This window comes from Toxorhynchites rutilus, chromosome 2 (genome assembly GCF_029784135.1).
Source record: "Toxorhynchites rutilus septentrionalis strain SRP chromosome 2, ASM2978413v1, whole genome shotgun sequence".
Taxonomy (NCBI): domain Eukaryota; kingdom Metazoa; phylum Arthropoda; class Insecta; order Diptera; family Culicidae; genus Toxorhynchites; species Toxorhynchites rutilus.
Genome location: NC_073745.1, coordinates 58932512 through 58948829, shown reverse-complemented (window position 1 = coordinate 58948829; position 16318 = coordinate 58932512). Strand labels below are relative to the sequence as shown.

Here is a 16318-nt window from a genome sequence, read left to right as displayed (position 1 = left end):
AGAGCCTTTTCGATCGCAGAGCTAGCGCATTATTGCAGGGCTACTATTCATGCAAGCCTGTGAAACATGGCTTTGCACTGAAAAGTACACTGACTGTTGTGGCTGCTGATATTTACCACCTCCTCCTAGTACATCGAGTCCAGCTGGGCCGGTGTGTATCACAATGCAAATATTTCTTTGTTTTGTTTGCCCACAGGGGTGAAGGAAACTGTCTGTTTTATCATGACGAAGGAATGTAGTGTTTTCCACAAAAAAAAACCTAGCTTCCCACCCTTAATGCACGTCACCCGATATCAGACAGATGACAGGTGGCTTTCTCACTAATTGGGTACAAATTGAAACAAAATCTTTGAAATCTCAGATCAGGTGTTAAAGAGCACAATGAGAGTGAATTGAAGTGTAACAGCAATCGCAAGCGGAGAGCGTGTTTACCGTTTACTATGTGTGGGAAATCAGATAACGCCACGATGTAAACGGTCGCAATTATTGTAGCATGATAGGTCGGATATGCGACCGACTGCCTGTGGTTTGCTGAGCGGGTTATATTGCGGTAAAAGGGCGATAAACGTTTCTGCCATAAGCCACTCACTATTGGAGTTATTAGAAATACGATAGATGTTTGCAGCGAAAGCAAAACACATGCATTTGACGCGATGATGGTTTTCCAGGAAATCCAATGCGGAACTTTGTTGCTTTTTGTGCCCGATGGAGTAGATAACGAAAGATCATGTCATCAAACTGCACATATTCGTTCACTAATTCAATCGTTTTGTTTCTCTCCGTTGCAGAATACTCCCGTTCCAATTTGTCCATTATGACCGGCTCCAATGAACTACTGCACCTGCGACTGCTCCGCGAGGAGCTTTACGATCTCGACATCGAGGACATTCAGAACGACCTCATCGATCGACGTATTTTCAGCCAAGCCGACTGTAAAGAAATTCTGGACGAACCCAATGAAGATCATCGACTCGATCTCATGTTCACCATACTCGAACACAAGTTGCACAGCGGACGGATAATGATTGTGAAAGAGTTTCTCGATGTGCTCAAACCATTTTACGGCTGGATCGTCGAACGGCACGAAGATGACGTGAAGGGTGGAATCAGTGGACCGATTAGCCGCTACCTCTCCTATCGGAACAATACCACCGTTCCCAATATAGACGAGTTGAACGTCTACCGGCGGGAGCATCTCTGGCAGATACAAAAGTATCTCAAGCAACTGAAACACGGTGTTCGTGGCCAGCGGTATCTGTTCGTGTACGGGGGTTTCGGCACCGGCAAGTGGACCCTGGTTAGTCAAGCGTGCGAAAATTTCAACATCGTCGAACGCATGGGCTATAACATTTTCTACCTTAGTCTGGCGAACTGCAACGAACCCGAGCAGATCCTAGAGTTGCTCGAAAACCTTAGCATACAGATGGAATCCGATTACAAGTCCGACGACATAACCTACAACGGACGGTATCCCACCAACGAGATTTATCTTCGGAAGCGTCGATTGCTTCAACTGTTCGAGGACCGCTACAAGAACTGTCTGCTTATTTTATCGCACGTACGCGATCCCAGCCTGATTGCGGCGTTCGATCTCAAGTGCAAAACGCTGGTGATCACCAGCAATTCCGAGGTGGTTGCTAGCGTCAACGAATACGAACGGTTCGTCGTCAAGCTTCGGCCGGGATTCACCGAAGACGAAAGTATGGAATTGTTTGGGAAAGCGCTTCGGTTAAAGTCTGATCATCTGCCACCGGAAGCGCACGAAATCCACCGGACATGCAAGGGTAACCCGTTCGTAATCAAGCTGATTGCCCGCAAGATGTCCGAGTATGGGAGCGCCTACAACAACGTGTCCAACATGCACGTGGTGAAAATATGGCGCAAGTTGGCGGTCGAACTGACGAGGCACTCGATCGCGATTGAAAACATGACGATCAAGTCGATCCTCGATCAGCTCAGCGAGGAGGAGCAGAAAGCCTTTAGCAGTCTGGTGGTTTTCAGGGATAACGTAAAGATACCTCCGAGTGTGAGTATATTGATGCTTCTTGTTATTTTTTTCTGAAAACTCTCCATTTGTAGAATTGGAAATGAGCCTTAATAATGATAGGGTTGTGATTGGAGAAGTCAAGATAGGTGTAAGTTTGTAAAACTAAAAATCTAATAGGCTGTGTACCTCAACTTTTTTTGCCGAGATCAGTCGAGAAAATCTGGCAGATGTCGGTAAGATCCTTGCTGTAATCTACTGTTTTGTTTTTCATAAACCCGAAACCAACTCCCGATAATTCCTTACACGGAAACGGTAACTTTCTGCTGTCAATTCCATGAAAATCGGTTGTCAGGCAACCGAGCTCGCCCCGGCTCGAAAGATGTTCCTGATACCGTTTTCCACTCGGAAAGCTGGGCACCTCCCATCGTTCACCCTCAAAACTGTAATAATCCACTGGAGAAAACTCCGAGCTAAACTTATTCTCCTATCTGATTCGCTCCGCCAAAACTCTCTAGCTATTAAATTTCATGTGTCCAGCCCCCTATCTTTAGGAAATTCTCTTATTTTGTCTACCTAACTCCTCAATTCTATGTTTCCAGCCAATTCCAGAGCTTGGGCAGACTGTTCACTTCGTAGTTTCTCTCCTTGATTGACCTGAACCAGCAAAATTGCACAAAGAACACACCGAATAACACTAGGGTGTAGCAAATCATTTTCATTGTGCAAGTTTCGGCGAATCGCGCTTTAAATAGACAATAACGACGCCGACCATGTCCTTACAGTCACCAGAGGAAAGGAAGGAATATTAGTATGATATGCGCCTCCCGAAGGCTAGAAGGGTCGCTTCTATAGCGTGGTTCCCTAGTTCCCTTATCAAGGAAAGGATAGTTGTTAGTGGGTGGGAGGTAAGAATTAGGATTCACTGCGGTGAGTGATGTGATTAGGAGTTTATCCATTCGTTCCTTTGCATAATAACCATGGATAACAGCTATTACAACCATTAGGGGCTTTAGCCTCTGCTCTGGTTATCAATAGTTTCAGATTCTTTTCAGAGATCCTAATACAGAGATTCGTCATTCGCGGTCGGAGTTCATGATGGGGCTCGCTCTACGCATTTTGACACGTAAACAAAGACACTTTTTCCGTAGAAAATAAGTTTTATCCAATTTTCCTACCATTAATTTTCGTCGTCAGGTGTAAATATCCAGTTCGTTTCCTTCGATATACGTTCATCCGCCCGGATCTGAATTCTGTCCGTCTGTTCCTCGAATCCGTATGTCTGGTTCTTTTGAAACTTATCCTTCTCTCCCTGTCACCATAGCTGTCATGTTGTTGTGTACCTTGTATAGTACACTTTGTTATGGTATAGCCGGGACCCTGGTCCCTGTTGCCGTAAATCACCACATGATCGCTCTTTTGCGCTTAAACAGCCCACTTTCAGTTGCCCAATGGCCGATGCCTCTGGTAGCTGCCTACATCCTGGTGCGTGGGAATATGCGCGTGTTTCCTACCACCATAAGGAGAATATCGTTCGCGTAGAAAAATACAGAAACTCCCCTCAGTACAGGTTGTTCATGGCAATTAGAAAAAGGTTAAAAGTCTTCTCATGGATGCTTCTAGAGCTTCTTCTTCTTCAATGGCACTAACGTTCCTAGAGGAACTTCGCCGTCTCAACGTAATATTACTTGCGTCATTTTTATTAGTACTTAGTTGAGATTTCTATGCCAAATAACACGCCTTGAATGCATTCTGAGTGGCAAGCTCTAGAATACGCGTGATCACAGTGCAAGTCGGAGGAAATTTCTTTGACGAAAAATTCCCCCGACCAGAACGGGAATCGAACCCGAACACCCGGCATGTTAGTTATGACGCTAACCACTCGGCCAAGGGAGCACATGCTTCTAGAGCTGGTTTTTCCTATTTTGACATCGAAGGTCTGATTGGGGCGAAATTCTCGATAAAGTATAGTAGCTTGCCCATTTCCCACTGGGAACGTTAGGACCATTCAATAAAGAACTTGTCGTCTACACCTCAATCTGCCAGCGTTTTCAGAATGAGCGGGATCCTCGAACGGTTATGAGTCAAATGAGAAATATTAGTCTAACTTACTATTTCTCTCAGTGTGACGATTAATCGATTAATCGATTTGGGGCGATTAATCGTATCGAATAACAAACTCAGGGGTTAGACATCAATTGAATATAGGCTACCCAAAATCAAAATCAATATGGCGTCATTTGTTTACCAACGTATCATTTGCGAGCATTGAAATCGTTGAAATCACGGAGATAGTATGCTTTATTTTTAACTGCATGAGCGATTTTCATATTTCGGTTTCACATGGGGGTGTTCACATTTAACATGGAGTTTAAAGTTAGCCACTATTCGACTATATAACCGGACCGAGTTGTAAACAACAGTAATTGACAGAACCAAAATGTCAGTGAACCGCAGCAATATTGGATACACTGGCAATATGAGGGATTTGACGTTTTAGTCGTACCCCTGAACAAACTGCTGAAAAGTATTCGATTAGCTGATGAACGATTAATTTCATAAATCGGGGATCACTACACACAATTCCTAACTGCTGTATTTAATCAGTTAATTAACCCATTCGCGGCAATAGACGAGTATACTCGTCTTTATGTTAGAAGCGTTTGACAAAGCTTAACACACTATTTGCCTTATTGATTACAAAGTTGTAGTTTTCTATGAATGTGAGTTTACAGTCCAGGACGACGCCTAGATTTCTAACTATTCCACATTTCTCTACATTTCGATTTCCAAGATGTATTACAATATTTAGTACAAGATTTTTTCTGCTAAATGTAATGGAGTTGTATTTTTTTACATTCAGTTTTAGTAGATTTTTATTACACCATGTATGGAATACTATATTTCGTTTTGGAATGATTCGATGTCGTTTTCATTACCAATTTCCGCGAAAAGCTTCATATCGTCTGTATACACAAGTACATTTATACGCTTGAGAGCGAAGGAGATGTCATTAACGTACAGAATGAAAAGAAGAGGACCAAGATGAGAGCCTTGTGGGACTCCCGAAGTGACTTTTACTGGATTTGAGAGAGAATTTTAAAATGAACAATTTGTTCACGATTTGTTAGACAAGAATTGAGCCGGTTTAAGAGTCCTTGTTCCATTCCAATGTTCTGCAATTTGAAGAGTAGTAATGGAATGTCGATGCGGTCAATCGCTTTACTGAAGTCAGTGTGAAGAGCTTCTATGTGTTTGCCATTTTCCATTGCATTGAAAATAAAAGTCACAAATGTTAACAGATTAATTGTAGTTGAGCGAACTTTGAATAAGTCATGTTACATACACGTTATTCTATTCTTTACTTGTTGGAGCCGGCTTCCAGTACTAAGGCATTGTTAAAATACTAGCCTAGCAATATTGTGAGACAAGACCATACAAGAATAATAGCTACCCTGCTATTCACATGTAACTGTTATGCTTTTAACTACAATTATAATCATTCGCTTTGCAGGTTCTCCAACGCTATTGGGCACTTTCGGTGGAGCAAACGGAAGCGGTTGCCGCCAAGCTGATCAACAAAGGCCTGCTAGACAAACGCTACTGCAAAGACCAACAGGTGTTCTACGTGCTGCACTATGTATGTTATAGCTTCCTACTAAAAGAAAATCCAGTCGAAAATTACGCTAACCTCCACCAGCGATTGGTCGAAAGCTATAGGTAATGTGCACAACTAAAGCTAATTCACGTTTGCAGATTTTGCTTGTTTCCAAAGCACTTCGTGGGCATATAATCTGGATTAACTGTTTAACACATCTGACCATCTGTATTCCAACATTATTTATTGTTTAACCATTCAATCTTTACCCGTAGGATCGCTGAAGCCCTCCAAAACCGAACGGAGCTGGATCTACCCAAATTCTTCCCGAATGACAACTACTTCCATTTCTACATCGCAAACCATCTCGAGCAGTCGGGGATGCATAACCTGTTCCCCGATCTCTTTCTGGACTTTGGATTCCTAGAACAGAAACTGCGCTACACCGGTCTCCCAAACACGGTGGGTGATCTTCGCCACTATCAGAACAGAATCTTCGCCCACGTTCACGATCCCGAGCTGTACGCGGAAGCGCTGACGGAGTTCTTGATGAGGGCGGAGGTTTTACTCTCCAAATCAGCCGACGCGTGTTTGCTGCAGCTCGCTATCAACTGCACCGGATTGATTTCTACGGCAGCGAAAATACAGGCCAACCGGTACGACAATCGCGTTTGGTTCTATGATATGTGAGTATTATATTTTATTTCCTCAGTTTGTTTTTACTAATTATGCTTTTACCTAGTGACCACAACCACCAGCATCAGTTGGTGCAAGTTCGTAGCACTCCGATTAAGGTTCGTTTCCAGGATCCTGGCTCCGCATTAGTTAGCCTGGACAACAATCAAATATCGCTTGTTGATCTCTCGCCATGGTACTCAGCTCCCGCCACAGTATTCGATGGAAATCAAGGGCGAGTAGTGGATATGCAGATAACAAGCAATGTTCTCGTTGCCTTGGACGAAGAAGGTACACTGAACGTGTGGTCAATGAAAAATATCCCCCTGGATCGAAATGCACGTCAGCACGAAAGTGATGGTAGCTTTCGCAGGCGAATTCAGTGCTTGCGCCCACATGATCCCAACGATCGATTCGTTAGCTTCTGTATAGTGTCGAAAAAACGTTCGCCGAACGCGGTGAGCATAAACATGTCGGAAATGTTCGCAATTACTAAAAATGGGTGCCTACACATTTACAACGGTTTGAGTAATTTCACAGAAAATACTCGGTGCAATACTAGAATCAAGGACACGTACATCATCAAACCGTTGGTGGATGATCCTGGCAGGATTCCAAAAATGCTTCTCGTTACCGCAAGCAACCAAGGGTATATATTTAACCTTAACACCACTAGTGTGGAATATAATTTCGATGAACCGCCAGTTGTCAATATACACTACATGGGAAACGCATTGGTTTTGGTTGGTCCCAACCAAATTCGTTTGCGGACTCTTAACCGCGATCGACGGAACCGGCCCCAAACTGAGCGGTTGGATATAATCTATGAAACTCCAGCCCATCATCATAACACTTGCAGTGCCATCTCGGATGATTATGAGTATGTGATTCTGGGGACCACGCAGGGCATCTCAATCTTCAGTATTCGCGACCACATCGAAGTTCTTCGGACCAACATCAGTCACAACATTTTGGACGTGGACATATTTTCTCTGGATGATGACCAGTATCGATACATTCTAATTTCATCGTCCGAGGAGAGCGGGAATGTCATAAATATGTACTCGCTGATGGTGACCGCTAACAATCAATTGGTCACCAATCAGTACCAGCTGGAAGGTAACGCAAACTTTCTTGCCGATCTGGACAATTCACCGGTCAGCGTAAGGACAATCGACCGGAAGCGCATAATACAGGAGCTGCAATTCACAACCATCCAGGGGAGAGAGGATTTTCACAAACTGACTCCACTGATCGAGAACAGAGCGCTAGCGAGTGAGGTGAAACGATTGATCCAGTGCCGGACGGGATTTTTTGTGGGACTCAAGAATGGTGACGTGCTGCGATTTAGCGAGTGGAATAACGCCGAGGGAGGAACCAAACCGGAAACGCTGCTCAGTCTGGGCAGGCCGATAAATGTGCTAAAGTATTACGAGCAGCTGCAGGCTCTGGTGGCGGCCACAGAAAACAGTTGTATGATTTTTATCGAAGGCGATTCGGAGCTGGAGATCGAGGCCGAAGTTTGCGAGTGCTATCTGTTTATGGATCGCTATTTGGTGCTTATATACGAAAACTGTGCTGTGGAGGTATGTACCAATTTGTGTGCTAGAGTAGATCTCGTTTCCCCGAGGGCATTGTGGCGACCAAATATTTGTAAACTAATATGACCTTAGCTTTAACGCAGCTAGTCGCGACTGGTCTGTTGGCTCTCCCCGCCTGCCCGTTTTCACGGTACTGTAAGTTGTCGCTTGTGCATCACTCGTACTATCCGCCCACTACAAGTGTTACTTTACTCTTGGCATTTGTTGGACCCTTAGTTCATGATGTTTTTTTTTTCTTTTCAACTAACGCCATTAATGTTTCACTCCACATATTGATTTTTCTTTATTAGTTTACTCACACCACGTGAAAAATGCAAATACTTAATAATCATGCAATTATGGTATTTTGTTACATTTCGAGTTATTGATAATATATTTTTATTACATTTGTCCTATGTTATATATGACAGAGTACTCGAAATGGTCAAATCAAATGATAAACGCACCAATTTTCTAAGAACTTCTGATACTGGTAACCAGTTACTGTTCATAACGTCCGGTGCCAGGGAAAATTAATTTATGTCTATAGATTCAACTAACGAATCTGCATATTATGAACTACGTTAGTTGTTTTAGAAATGCGATTGCAATTTTAACAAAATAAGTGGATTCGGACCTCAGGCAAGTCTTACGGTTATGTGTATTCGCCAAATTATGTTTGGTACTCTTACTGTTATTTTTAAGCAAACTGAATAGAATATTCGTCATTTGAAAGAATGAGCAAGTCTGAGGATGCTTTAAGAAAACATAAATAAAGGAATAACCGACGAAAACAGGAAACCAACCTTTCGATGGCTGTTCCACATGTTCCCTATCGAAGTCATCAAGCACATTGAGAAGATTGACGACATACTTTTTATTCGTAAGTCGGTTGAGCTAACTGGGTCTTATCTCCGACTGGAAATTTCAAAAAAATTAAAATGATGCCGTGCAATATTAAACGCGATCTCTGTTCACTAACATTCTGCTGCTTGCAGCAAGAAGCATCAGTGATTGGTGCTATTTATAACACAACAATGGAAGTTTCATATCAACTGTCCCGCTTCGTACGGTCCAAGTGTGAACAGTGGAACTATAGAAGCCATAAAAGCCATAAAAAAAATAAAACAGATGGGATCCAAAAAACGCTAAAAACGCGTTTGGCGTCTAGAAGGTTTACCTTGATGAAAATCTAATGTTTGGATCCAGAATGCTGGACGCATGCGATATTTACTCGTATCATCTCATAATATAGTTCCATTTATTCACTCAATTATTCACGCATTGTTCATTCACTCACTTATTCGCTCACTCACTCATCCACTTATTTATTCTTATTCACTGACTAATTCCTTCACTCACTCATTGACTCGCTCACTCTGTCGCTAACTTATTCGTTTACTTATTTATTCGTTGATTCACCGAGTTATTCGTTCACTCACTCACTCACTCATTCCTTCGCTAACTCACTCATTCGTTGACTTATTCGTTCACTCACTTATTCGTTCACGCACTCACCCATTCGTTCACTCATTCATTCCTTCACTCACTTACTCATTTGTTGATTCAATAAATTACTCGTTCATTCACTCACTCACTCATTCGTTCACTCGTTAACTCAGTCGCCAACTCATTCATTCACTCACTTATCGGTTATTCCACCGACTTCTTCGTTCACTCACTCATTCATTCGTTGATTCACTGACTTTGTGCTCATTCACTCATTCGTTCACTCATTGACTCATTCCTTCACTCGCTTACTTATTAGTTCACTAATTCACTCATTCGTTGATTCATTGTCATATTCGTTCATTCATTCTTTCGTTCACTAACTCACTCATTCGTTTACTCATTTGCTTATTCTTTAAAACATTCATTCGTTCACTCATTTATTCCTTCACTCAATCACTCATTTGTTGATTCACTAAATTATTCGTTCACTCACTCATTCATTCCTTCACTCACTCACTCATTCCTCCACTGACTCGCACTTTCGTTCATTCACTCACTCCGTCGTTAACTTACTCATTCACCCATTTATTCGTTGATTCACCGACTTGTTCGTTCAGTCACTCACTCATTCGTTGACTCATTGACTTCTTCGTTCACTCATTCATTCACTCACTAACTCATTTGTTTTCATTCATTCATTCCTTCACTCATTTGTTGATTCACTAAATTATTCGTTCATTCACTCACTCATTCATACGTTGATTCACTGACCCATTCCTTCACTCACTTACTCATTAGTTCACTATCTCACTCCATCTTTGGCTCATTGACTTATTCGTTGATTTCTTTATTCGTTCACTCACTCATTCGTTCACACATTCACTCACTCATATTCGTTGATTCACCGACTTATTCGTTCATTCATTCATTTGTTCACTCACTCACTCACTCGTTCGTTGACTTATTGACTAATTCACTCATTCGTCACCTCATTCATTCGTTCACTTACTCCTTCGTTCACTCACTCATTCACTCACTCACTTACTCATCCATTCGTACTCTCGTTCACTCATACACTCTCTTCTTCAGGTCCATGATGCTAGATAAAGTCAGTTCAATACGTATTTATCGAAGGAGCGATAATTTCCTGAAATGATTGAGCTTCGATATTTACAAAATTAGCGGCTTGAATGTCTCAAATGAAACAAATAAACGCGAATAAATGTCTCATTTTTAAAGAAGGCCCAAAATAATTTTTTTGATCAATATTTTGGAACAATCACGTTTTCTTACTAAGCGAACATTCATGGATCCAATCACAGAACTATTCATTGATTGATCTTCTAATTGGCCCTTCACAATTTCCTTTTACTATAAATTCCCTAGTACTTCTACCAAATATCAAATTATTTTCAGACACATTTTCAGATCAATTTCGTTAGCGCAAACATCAATCGGACGAAGAACTCCTGTCACGATGTAATTGTAGAATATATGTGAATTCAATTTTCTGAATTTTTCAGAGTTTTCCTAAAATTTTCAATTGTCATGTTTGGTTGGAATATTGTTGGATGGTTCCAGAGGAGAGATGGATGAAAACCATCATAGAAACATTTCTCGTATCCAAAAACCCCCACATGCCACATTTGGCTCCATTCGCTTGATTAATTCTCGAGTTATGCAGAAATTTGTGTTTCATTTGTAGCTTACTAGCTCATCTGTTCATAGATGGTGCACCATCAGTCACAATATTCCATGGAAAAGCTTTGTCGGTGAGAATAACCCGTTCCACGACCTGAAAGATCGATTCTCCTCTGGTATCAGTCTTCATACATGTAGCAAAAATCATTTCTTGGTACATATTTTCATCTTTATAACTATGAGAGTGTTATATCTGTGGTATAACCGCGATATTGACGTAGGACTACCGTTTGTTTAGTGATCTTTTGTTCGAAGTTGCATCTATATCACTTCCAATAGACAAAATATATGTCGCTTCCAATCAATCTACATGAATTTTGCGCTCGCTCTTCCTTCTACACAACACCCACTTCCTGTTTGAGAACTTTTTTAGAAAACATCTTTTACCGACGAACATTGAGCGGGAATGAATTGTCTTTCTCAAGAATCATTGTACTAAAAAGTTGCCGAAAGATGTAATATTACGTTGATCGCGCTTGATCGAAAAAACTATTTAAAAAAATTATTTATTCGCAGTATTCTATAAATTATATCGCTTCAAAGTAATATTTTGTTCTAAGAAGAACTGGATTTGATTTGCTGAATACAAAATCCCTCGTGCTGTGCTCAGAACCGCTCTACTGTTTTCTGTGGCATCGGTGTCTTCGGCTTCTGTGCAACGGTTTTCGATAGTTTTGTTGGTTTTTTGTTGCTACAGCTGTACTGGCAGTAAAAAGAGCTTTCTTCTTGTTGCTCTGCTTCATAGATGTAACTTTGGGCTTTTCGGCAGCGGTAGCTGTTTTCTTCTCCGCGGTAGCAGTGATGACATCGTTTCGGTTTCTTCTTGGCGGCTGTCTTTACGAAAATAGTTGCGCGCGCGTGTGTGGCGGCTGTTTACAATGCCCTGCCTTTACATCCTCAATTGGAAACTTTTATCGATGCTGGTGCTTTCTTGGTCGACTTTGCGATACCATTCTTCTCCACCGGGGGATTCCTTTTTGGCCTCAGGGGAAACTTTAACGAACTCGACGCACCAATATTAGTCATTCTTATAATAGGGTGGTTCACACAACTTCTGCAGAATCTTGAAAGTTTCAAGTAAGAATTTGTGTTATTTAATAGGGGTCGATTTTCGGACCTTGTCGATCCCCAAAATCAATTTTCGTTCATGTCGACTCTGAGAAACCGAAATCAACCAAAGGGTGTCGATATCGACCACTTTGAGAAACCGTGAGTTATATGATGCTAATGAATTGTTAACAAACCCTTCGAAATCTATACCCCAAGTATGAAAGAGCACGGTGAGAATTCTTCAGAAAATGAATAATAAATCGACTCTTTTTTTAGGGGACAGCCTTTCAACTCGATAGAATCGAACGAGCTTATGATACCAATGCATTTATTCATTTTCTCGATAGAGTTGAAAGAGGTTATGATACCAATGCATTTGTTCATTTTCCTCACAAAATTCAAAAACAGCAAAACAAATGGAAAATAAATGCAAAAACACATTAATCGTTACGTCTACAAAAAAGCAAACCGAATAAAAAATAAATAAATATGTAGTAATCAGTAACACGACGAGAGTCAAATATTGAATAATTGTCCATAGAAACACAACATAGATCTGCTACGAACTGAGAAAACAAGGATAGATGAATAGAAACACTGCATACCGAATCTTGAAACGGCAATTCCTCATAATGATCTGAAAAAGATTTCAGGACAAATCCATCGATCACTAGAAGCTTAGTTGAAGCAAATTTTAAAGAAATAAATACGGAATTATTTATATATAAAACGACATCATCGAAAACACACAAATTGACACGATTTCTCCAGTGTGCACCATAACCCTAGATTTATTTGGTGGATTGCAATCATTACACAAAGATAGAATGAAAGAAGTACAAAGTGATCGGATATAGTTAATTATAACGTTAAGTAAGGCACTCTGCAAAAATCATCTCTAACTGTCGGACCTAATTTCAGATTTTAAACGTACAAACCAAGGAGATCGAGTATCGACTCGATCACAGCCTTACCTACGGTGCGTCGGCATTTAACGAGCAATACCTGATCATATGTACGACCAATGGTGCTATCCGTCAATTAGGGATCTTTTTAGATGACAATGACCAACTGGAGATTAGCGTGCTACACGTGTACGGCCAGCCGGAGGACGCCCCGCTGAGACGCATCTCAAGCTGTGTTCTGTCCGCTCACGGAGAGCTGTTGGCCGTGGGCTACAAGAAGGGTGCTATAGAAGTTTACAACACGGAGGAGCGAAAACTGATCGCCACCTTGGAATCGCACAAATTTGCAGTGGCCTCGTTGTACTTCAGTCCCTGGCAGGACCCCAATAGTCCACACATTTTAGTCAGCATCGGTGAGCAGATCGCCTTTTGGAGTTTGGACTATGTGATAAACAATCCTCGGCTAGATTCGGCGGACTTCAAAAGACGTTCCAACCGATACAAATCCCGCCCTTCACTCACCTCCCCCGCTATTGATATGCATCGTTCATCGTACGGGAGTCGATCGTCAGGGCTAGCATCACCGCTGGCCGCTAGCCCAGCGCGCAATGGAACGTCATTCACATTCGACATCGACGAAGCCGGGCTACAGTGGCTCAGCAAAGTCGGACCCTCGAACAAACCCCAACTGCTGTCCTGTATCAAGCTGATTGGATCGGCCGAGAAGTTGATCATCAATCGCGACTTCAATAAATTTTTCACAATCGACGACGAAGGATACATTTACTTCTTACGATTGTATCAGCCGGATCGAAATCAGTTGATGATCAGCTTCGAATCGCCACGGCCTCCAAACGGATCATCGTTCCATATCTGACTAAGGTCTCGGGGCGCCGCTCGATCCATTCTGACATCGGTTTACTACATCCTGATGTACATTTTTTACACTGCTGTGCTAAGATAGGACAACGTTCTACCATTTGTGTGCCAACTACTGTAGATTTCAATGAAGAAACCTAATACTCCTAAATATTATCGATGATGCTTTTAATGTCATCGGCGTGTCATCTTTGAACTGATAACTCCAACAATCGAAAGTTGTCCAAAACGAGTAGGGCAGTAAACACAAACAATATTTAGACTGTAAGCGACGAAAATACAAAAGAAGCAAGTGTGATAGCCAGCTTTTTAGAGCGAAAGAAAAAAAGGAAACCATTTTTTAATATTGAAGAAGAGTAAATGTTTTAGAGGAAATATCTTTTTACAAGAGTAAGTCGTAAAGTTGGGAAACGAAAGACTTGATTCGTGTAATGTGTTTAAGCGAAATTTTTAGCAATCATTAGAAAGCAATTTAAAGACTAAACGGTAGTATTAATTTTTGGTGGAAACAACAAATTAGATTATTCTCTGACGTTACTTACCCATGATCGCAGTTATTGCTCAATTGTTTGCATTTTATTTGCCATACATACATCTTTGATTCATTTTTGCCGGTAATTGTTACCGGTGAGCCTATTGTATCGAGTAATGTTTCTCACTTTCAACCATTACTAATTATTTGATCGTTTTACGTTACATTTTCGTAAATGTATTGTTTGTAATAAACGTGAACGAATTTTGATCTACATTTGTTTTCACTATATATCACAGCTCCCTTCGTTTCCTTACGTCTGTTTTTTTTCTGGACACTGGGTTCACCGGTGAGTTTCGTGAACTCATGGTTCATCCTCCGTCTCCATACACTGTCCTCCTGTACACCGCCGAAGATGGTTCTTTACACACGTCGTTCAAAGACGATCATTGCTCGCAGGTCCTTTTCGAGCAGTGTTCACGTTTCGTACCCGTAGACGAAACCCGATCTTATGAGCGTTTTGCACAGGGAACATTTCACACGATTGCTAAGTCTGTTTGACCTCAAGTGATTGTGGAGATGGTGGAGATCATAGTAGGTACGCCTCCCATTGATAACGTGTCTCCGGATCTCGCGGCTGGTATCATTGTCAGACATTGCCAATGTAGCGAAATTGGTTCACCACCTCGAACTCATCGCCGTCGATCTTTTCACGACTACCTAATCGGGTTCTGTCGTGCTCGGATCCGGAGGCCAGCATATATTTGGTTTTAGACGAGACGCACTGATTCGCAGTTCAAGTCTCTCTGCTTCGTGCTTAAGTCTGATGTAATGTTCAGCTACTGTCTCAAATGTTCTGTCGACAATGTCTAAGTCATCAAAGAAGCAGATGAACTGACTGGATATATTGAAAATCGTACCACGCAAGTTGAACGCCGCTCGTCTCATAACACACTCTAGCGCAATGTTGAATAGCTGACAAGAGAGGCCATCCCCTTGGCGAAGCCCTCCTGCGGGACTTGGATGCATCAGATAATCCATCCAATATTCGCATACAGCGCTGTATTTTATCCATCGTAGCCTTAATCGATATTGTCAGCTACCCGGGGAAGCCGTTTTCATACATGATTCTCCTTAGCTCTTTTCGTGTTATTTGATCATATGCGGCTTTAAAATCGATGAATAGGAGTGCGCTGGGACTCTATACTAACGGCGTTGCTGGAGGATCTGCCGCAAGGTGAAGATTTGGTCAGTAGTAGACCGACCTTCGATGAATCCGGCCTAATAACCTCCCACATAACTGTTTGTAATTGCACGAAAGTTATCAAAATCTAGTTTGTTGTCTTTCTTGAAGTAGTAGTACATCCTCATTATTTTCAACACATTTCTGCTCGTGTCACGTAGCCTATCCAGGGTGTATTGGATTCCGTTAGAATTTTCACGTCTCCTGAGTCGTGAGAGCGGTGCAGTTGTTCGAGTTTTTTATACTCTTCCTGGCGGTGCTACTTTTCGTTGAAGAGTTGGGTTTGATTTCTCCGCTTTTATCTATATCCTTCCACGTTCTGATGGGTAGCTTGACGCAGCATTGGCTCCCGTGCAGCATTCTTCTCGTGTAACACTTGCTGACACTCATCATCGAACCACTCGTACCATCGCATTTGTTCCACGTGTCCTACACTCTGTCCAACCTCTATAAGACCACCTTGAATACATTTCTTTGTAACACAAACATTTAGGATTTCGACAAGATATTTTCATACATTATTGAGTGCTTGGAATTAAGCATATTTAACGTCAATTTCGTTCAAGAGAGCTGTTTGTTTATTTATTATGCTTATATATGATAACTCCAACTATCCAGTCTCTATAAGACAATTTCAAAATTCATAAGTATCTTCTTCTTCTTTTTATTTTTCTTTTACTATTTCTTTTTCTTCTTTTTCTACTTCTTTTTCTTCTTCTTCTTCTTCTTCTTCTATATGGCACTAACGTTTCTAGAGGAGCTTCGCCGTCTCAACGTAG

General features: G+C 41.5%; 1 protein-coding gene across 3 annotated transcripts in view; it reads left to right on the top strand.

Annotated features, from left to right (window-relative positions):
* LOC129767795 (uncharacterized) overlaps nucleotides 1-14566 on the top strand; it is a 76851-nt gene extending 62285 nt beyond the window's left edge. For all 3 annotated transcript variants that reach the window (XM_055768994.1, XM_055768993.1, XM_055768995.1), the window contains 5 exons: nucleotides 789-2026; nucleotides 5499-5704; nucleotides 5858-6268; nucleotides 6325-7843; nucleotides 12962-14566. In XM_055768994.1, the coding sequence (XP_055624969.1) occupies nucleotides 815-2026; nucleotides 5499-5704; nucleotides 5858-6268; nucleotides 6325-7843; nucleotides 12962-13822 (4209 nt within the window). In that variant the 5' untranslated portion in view covers nucleotides 789-814 and the 3' untranslated portion in view covers nucleotides 13823-14566. The remainder of the gene's footprint in view (nucleotides 1-788; nucleotides 2027-5498; nucleotides 5705-5857; nucleotides 6269-6324; nucleotides 7844-12961) is intronic.
* The last annotated feature ends 1752 nt before the right edge of the window (nucleotides 14567-16318 follow it).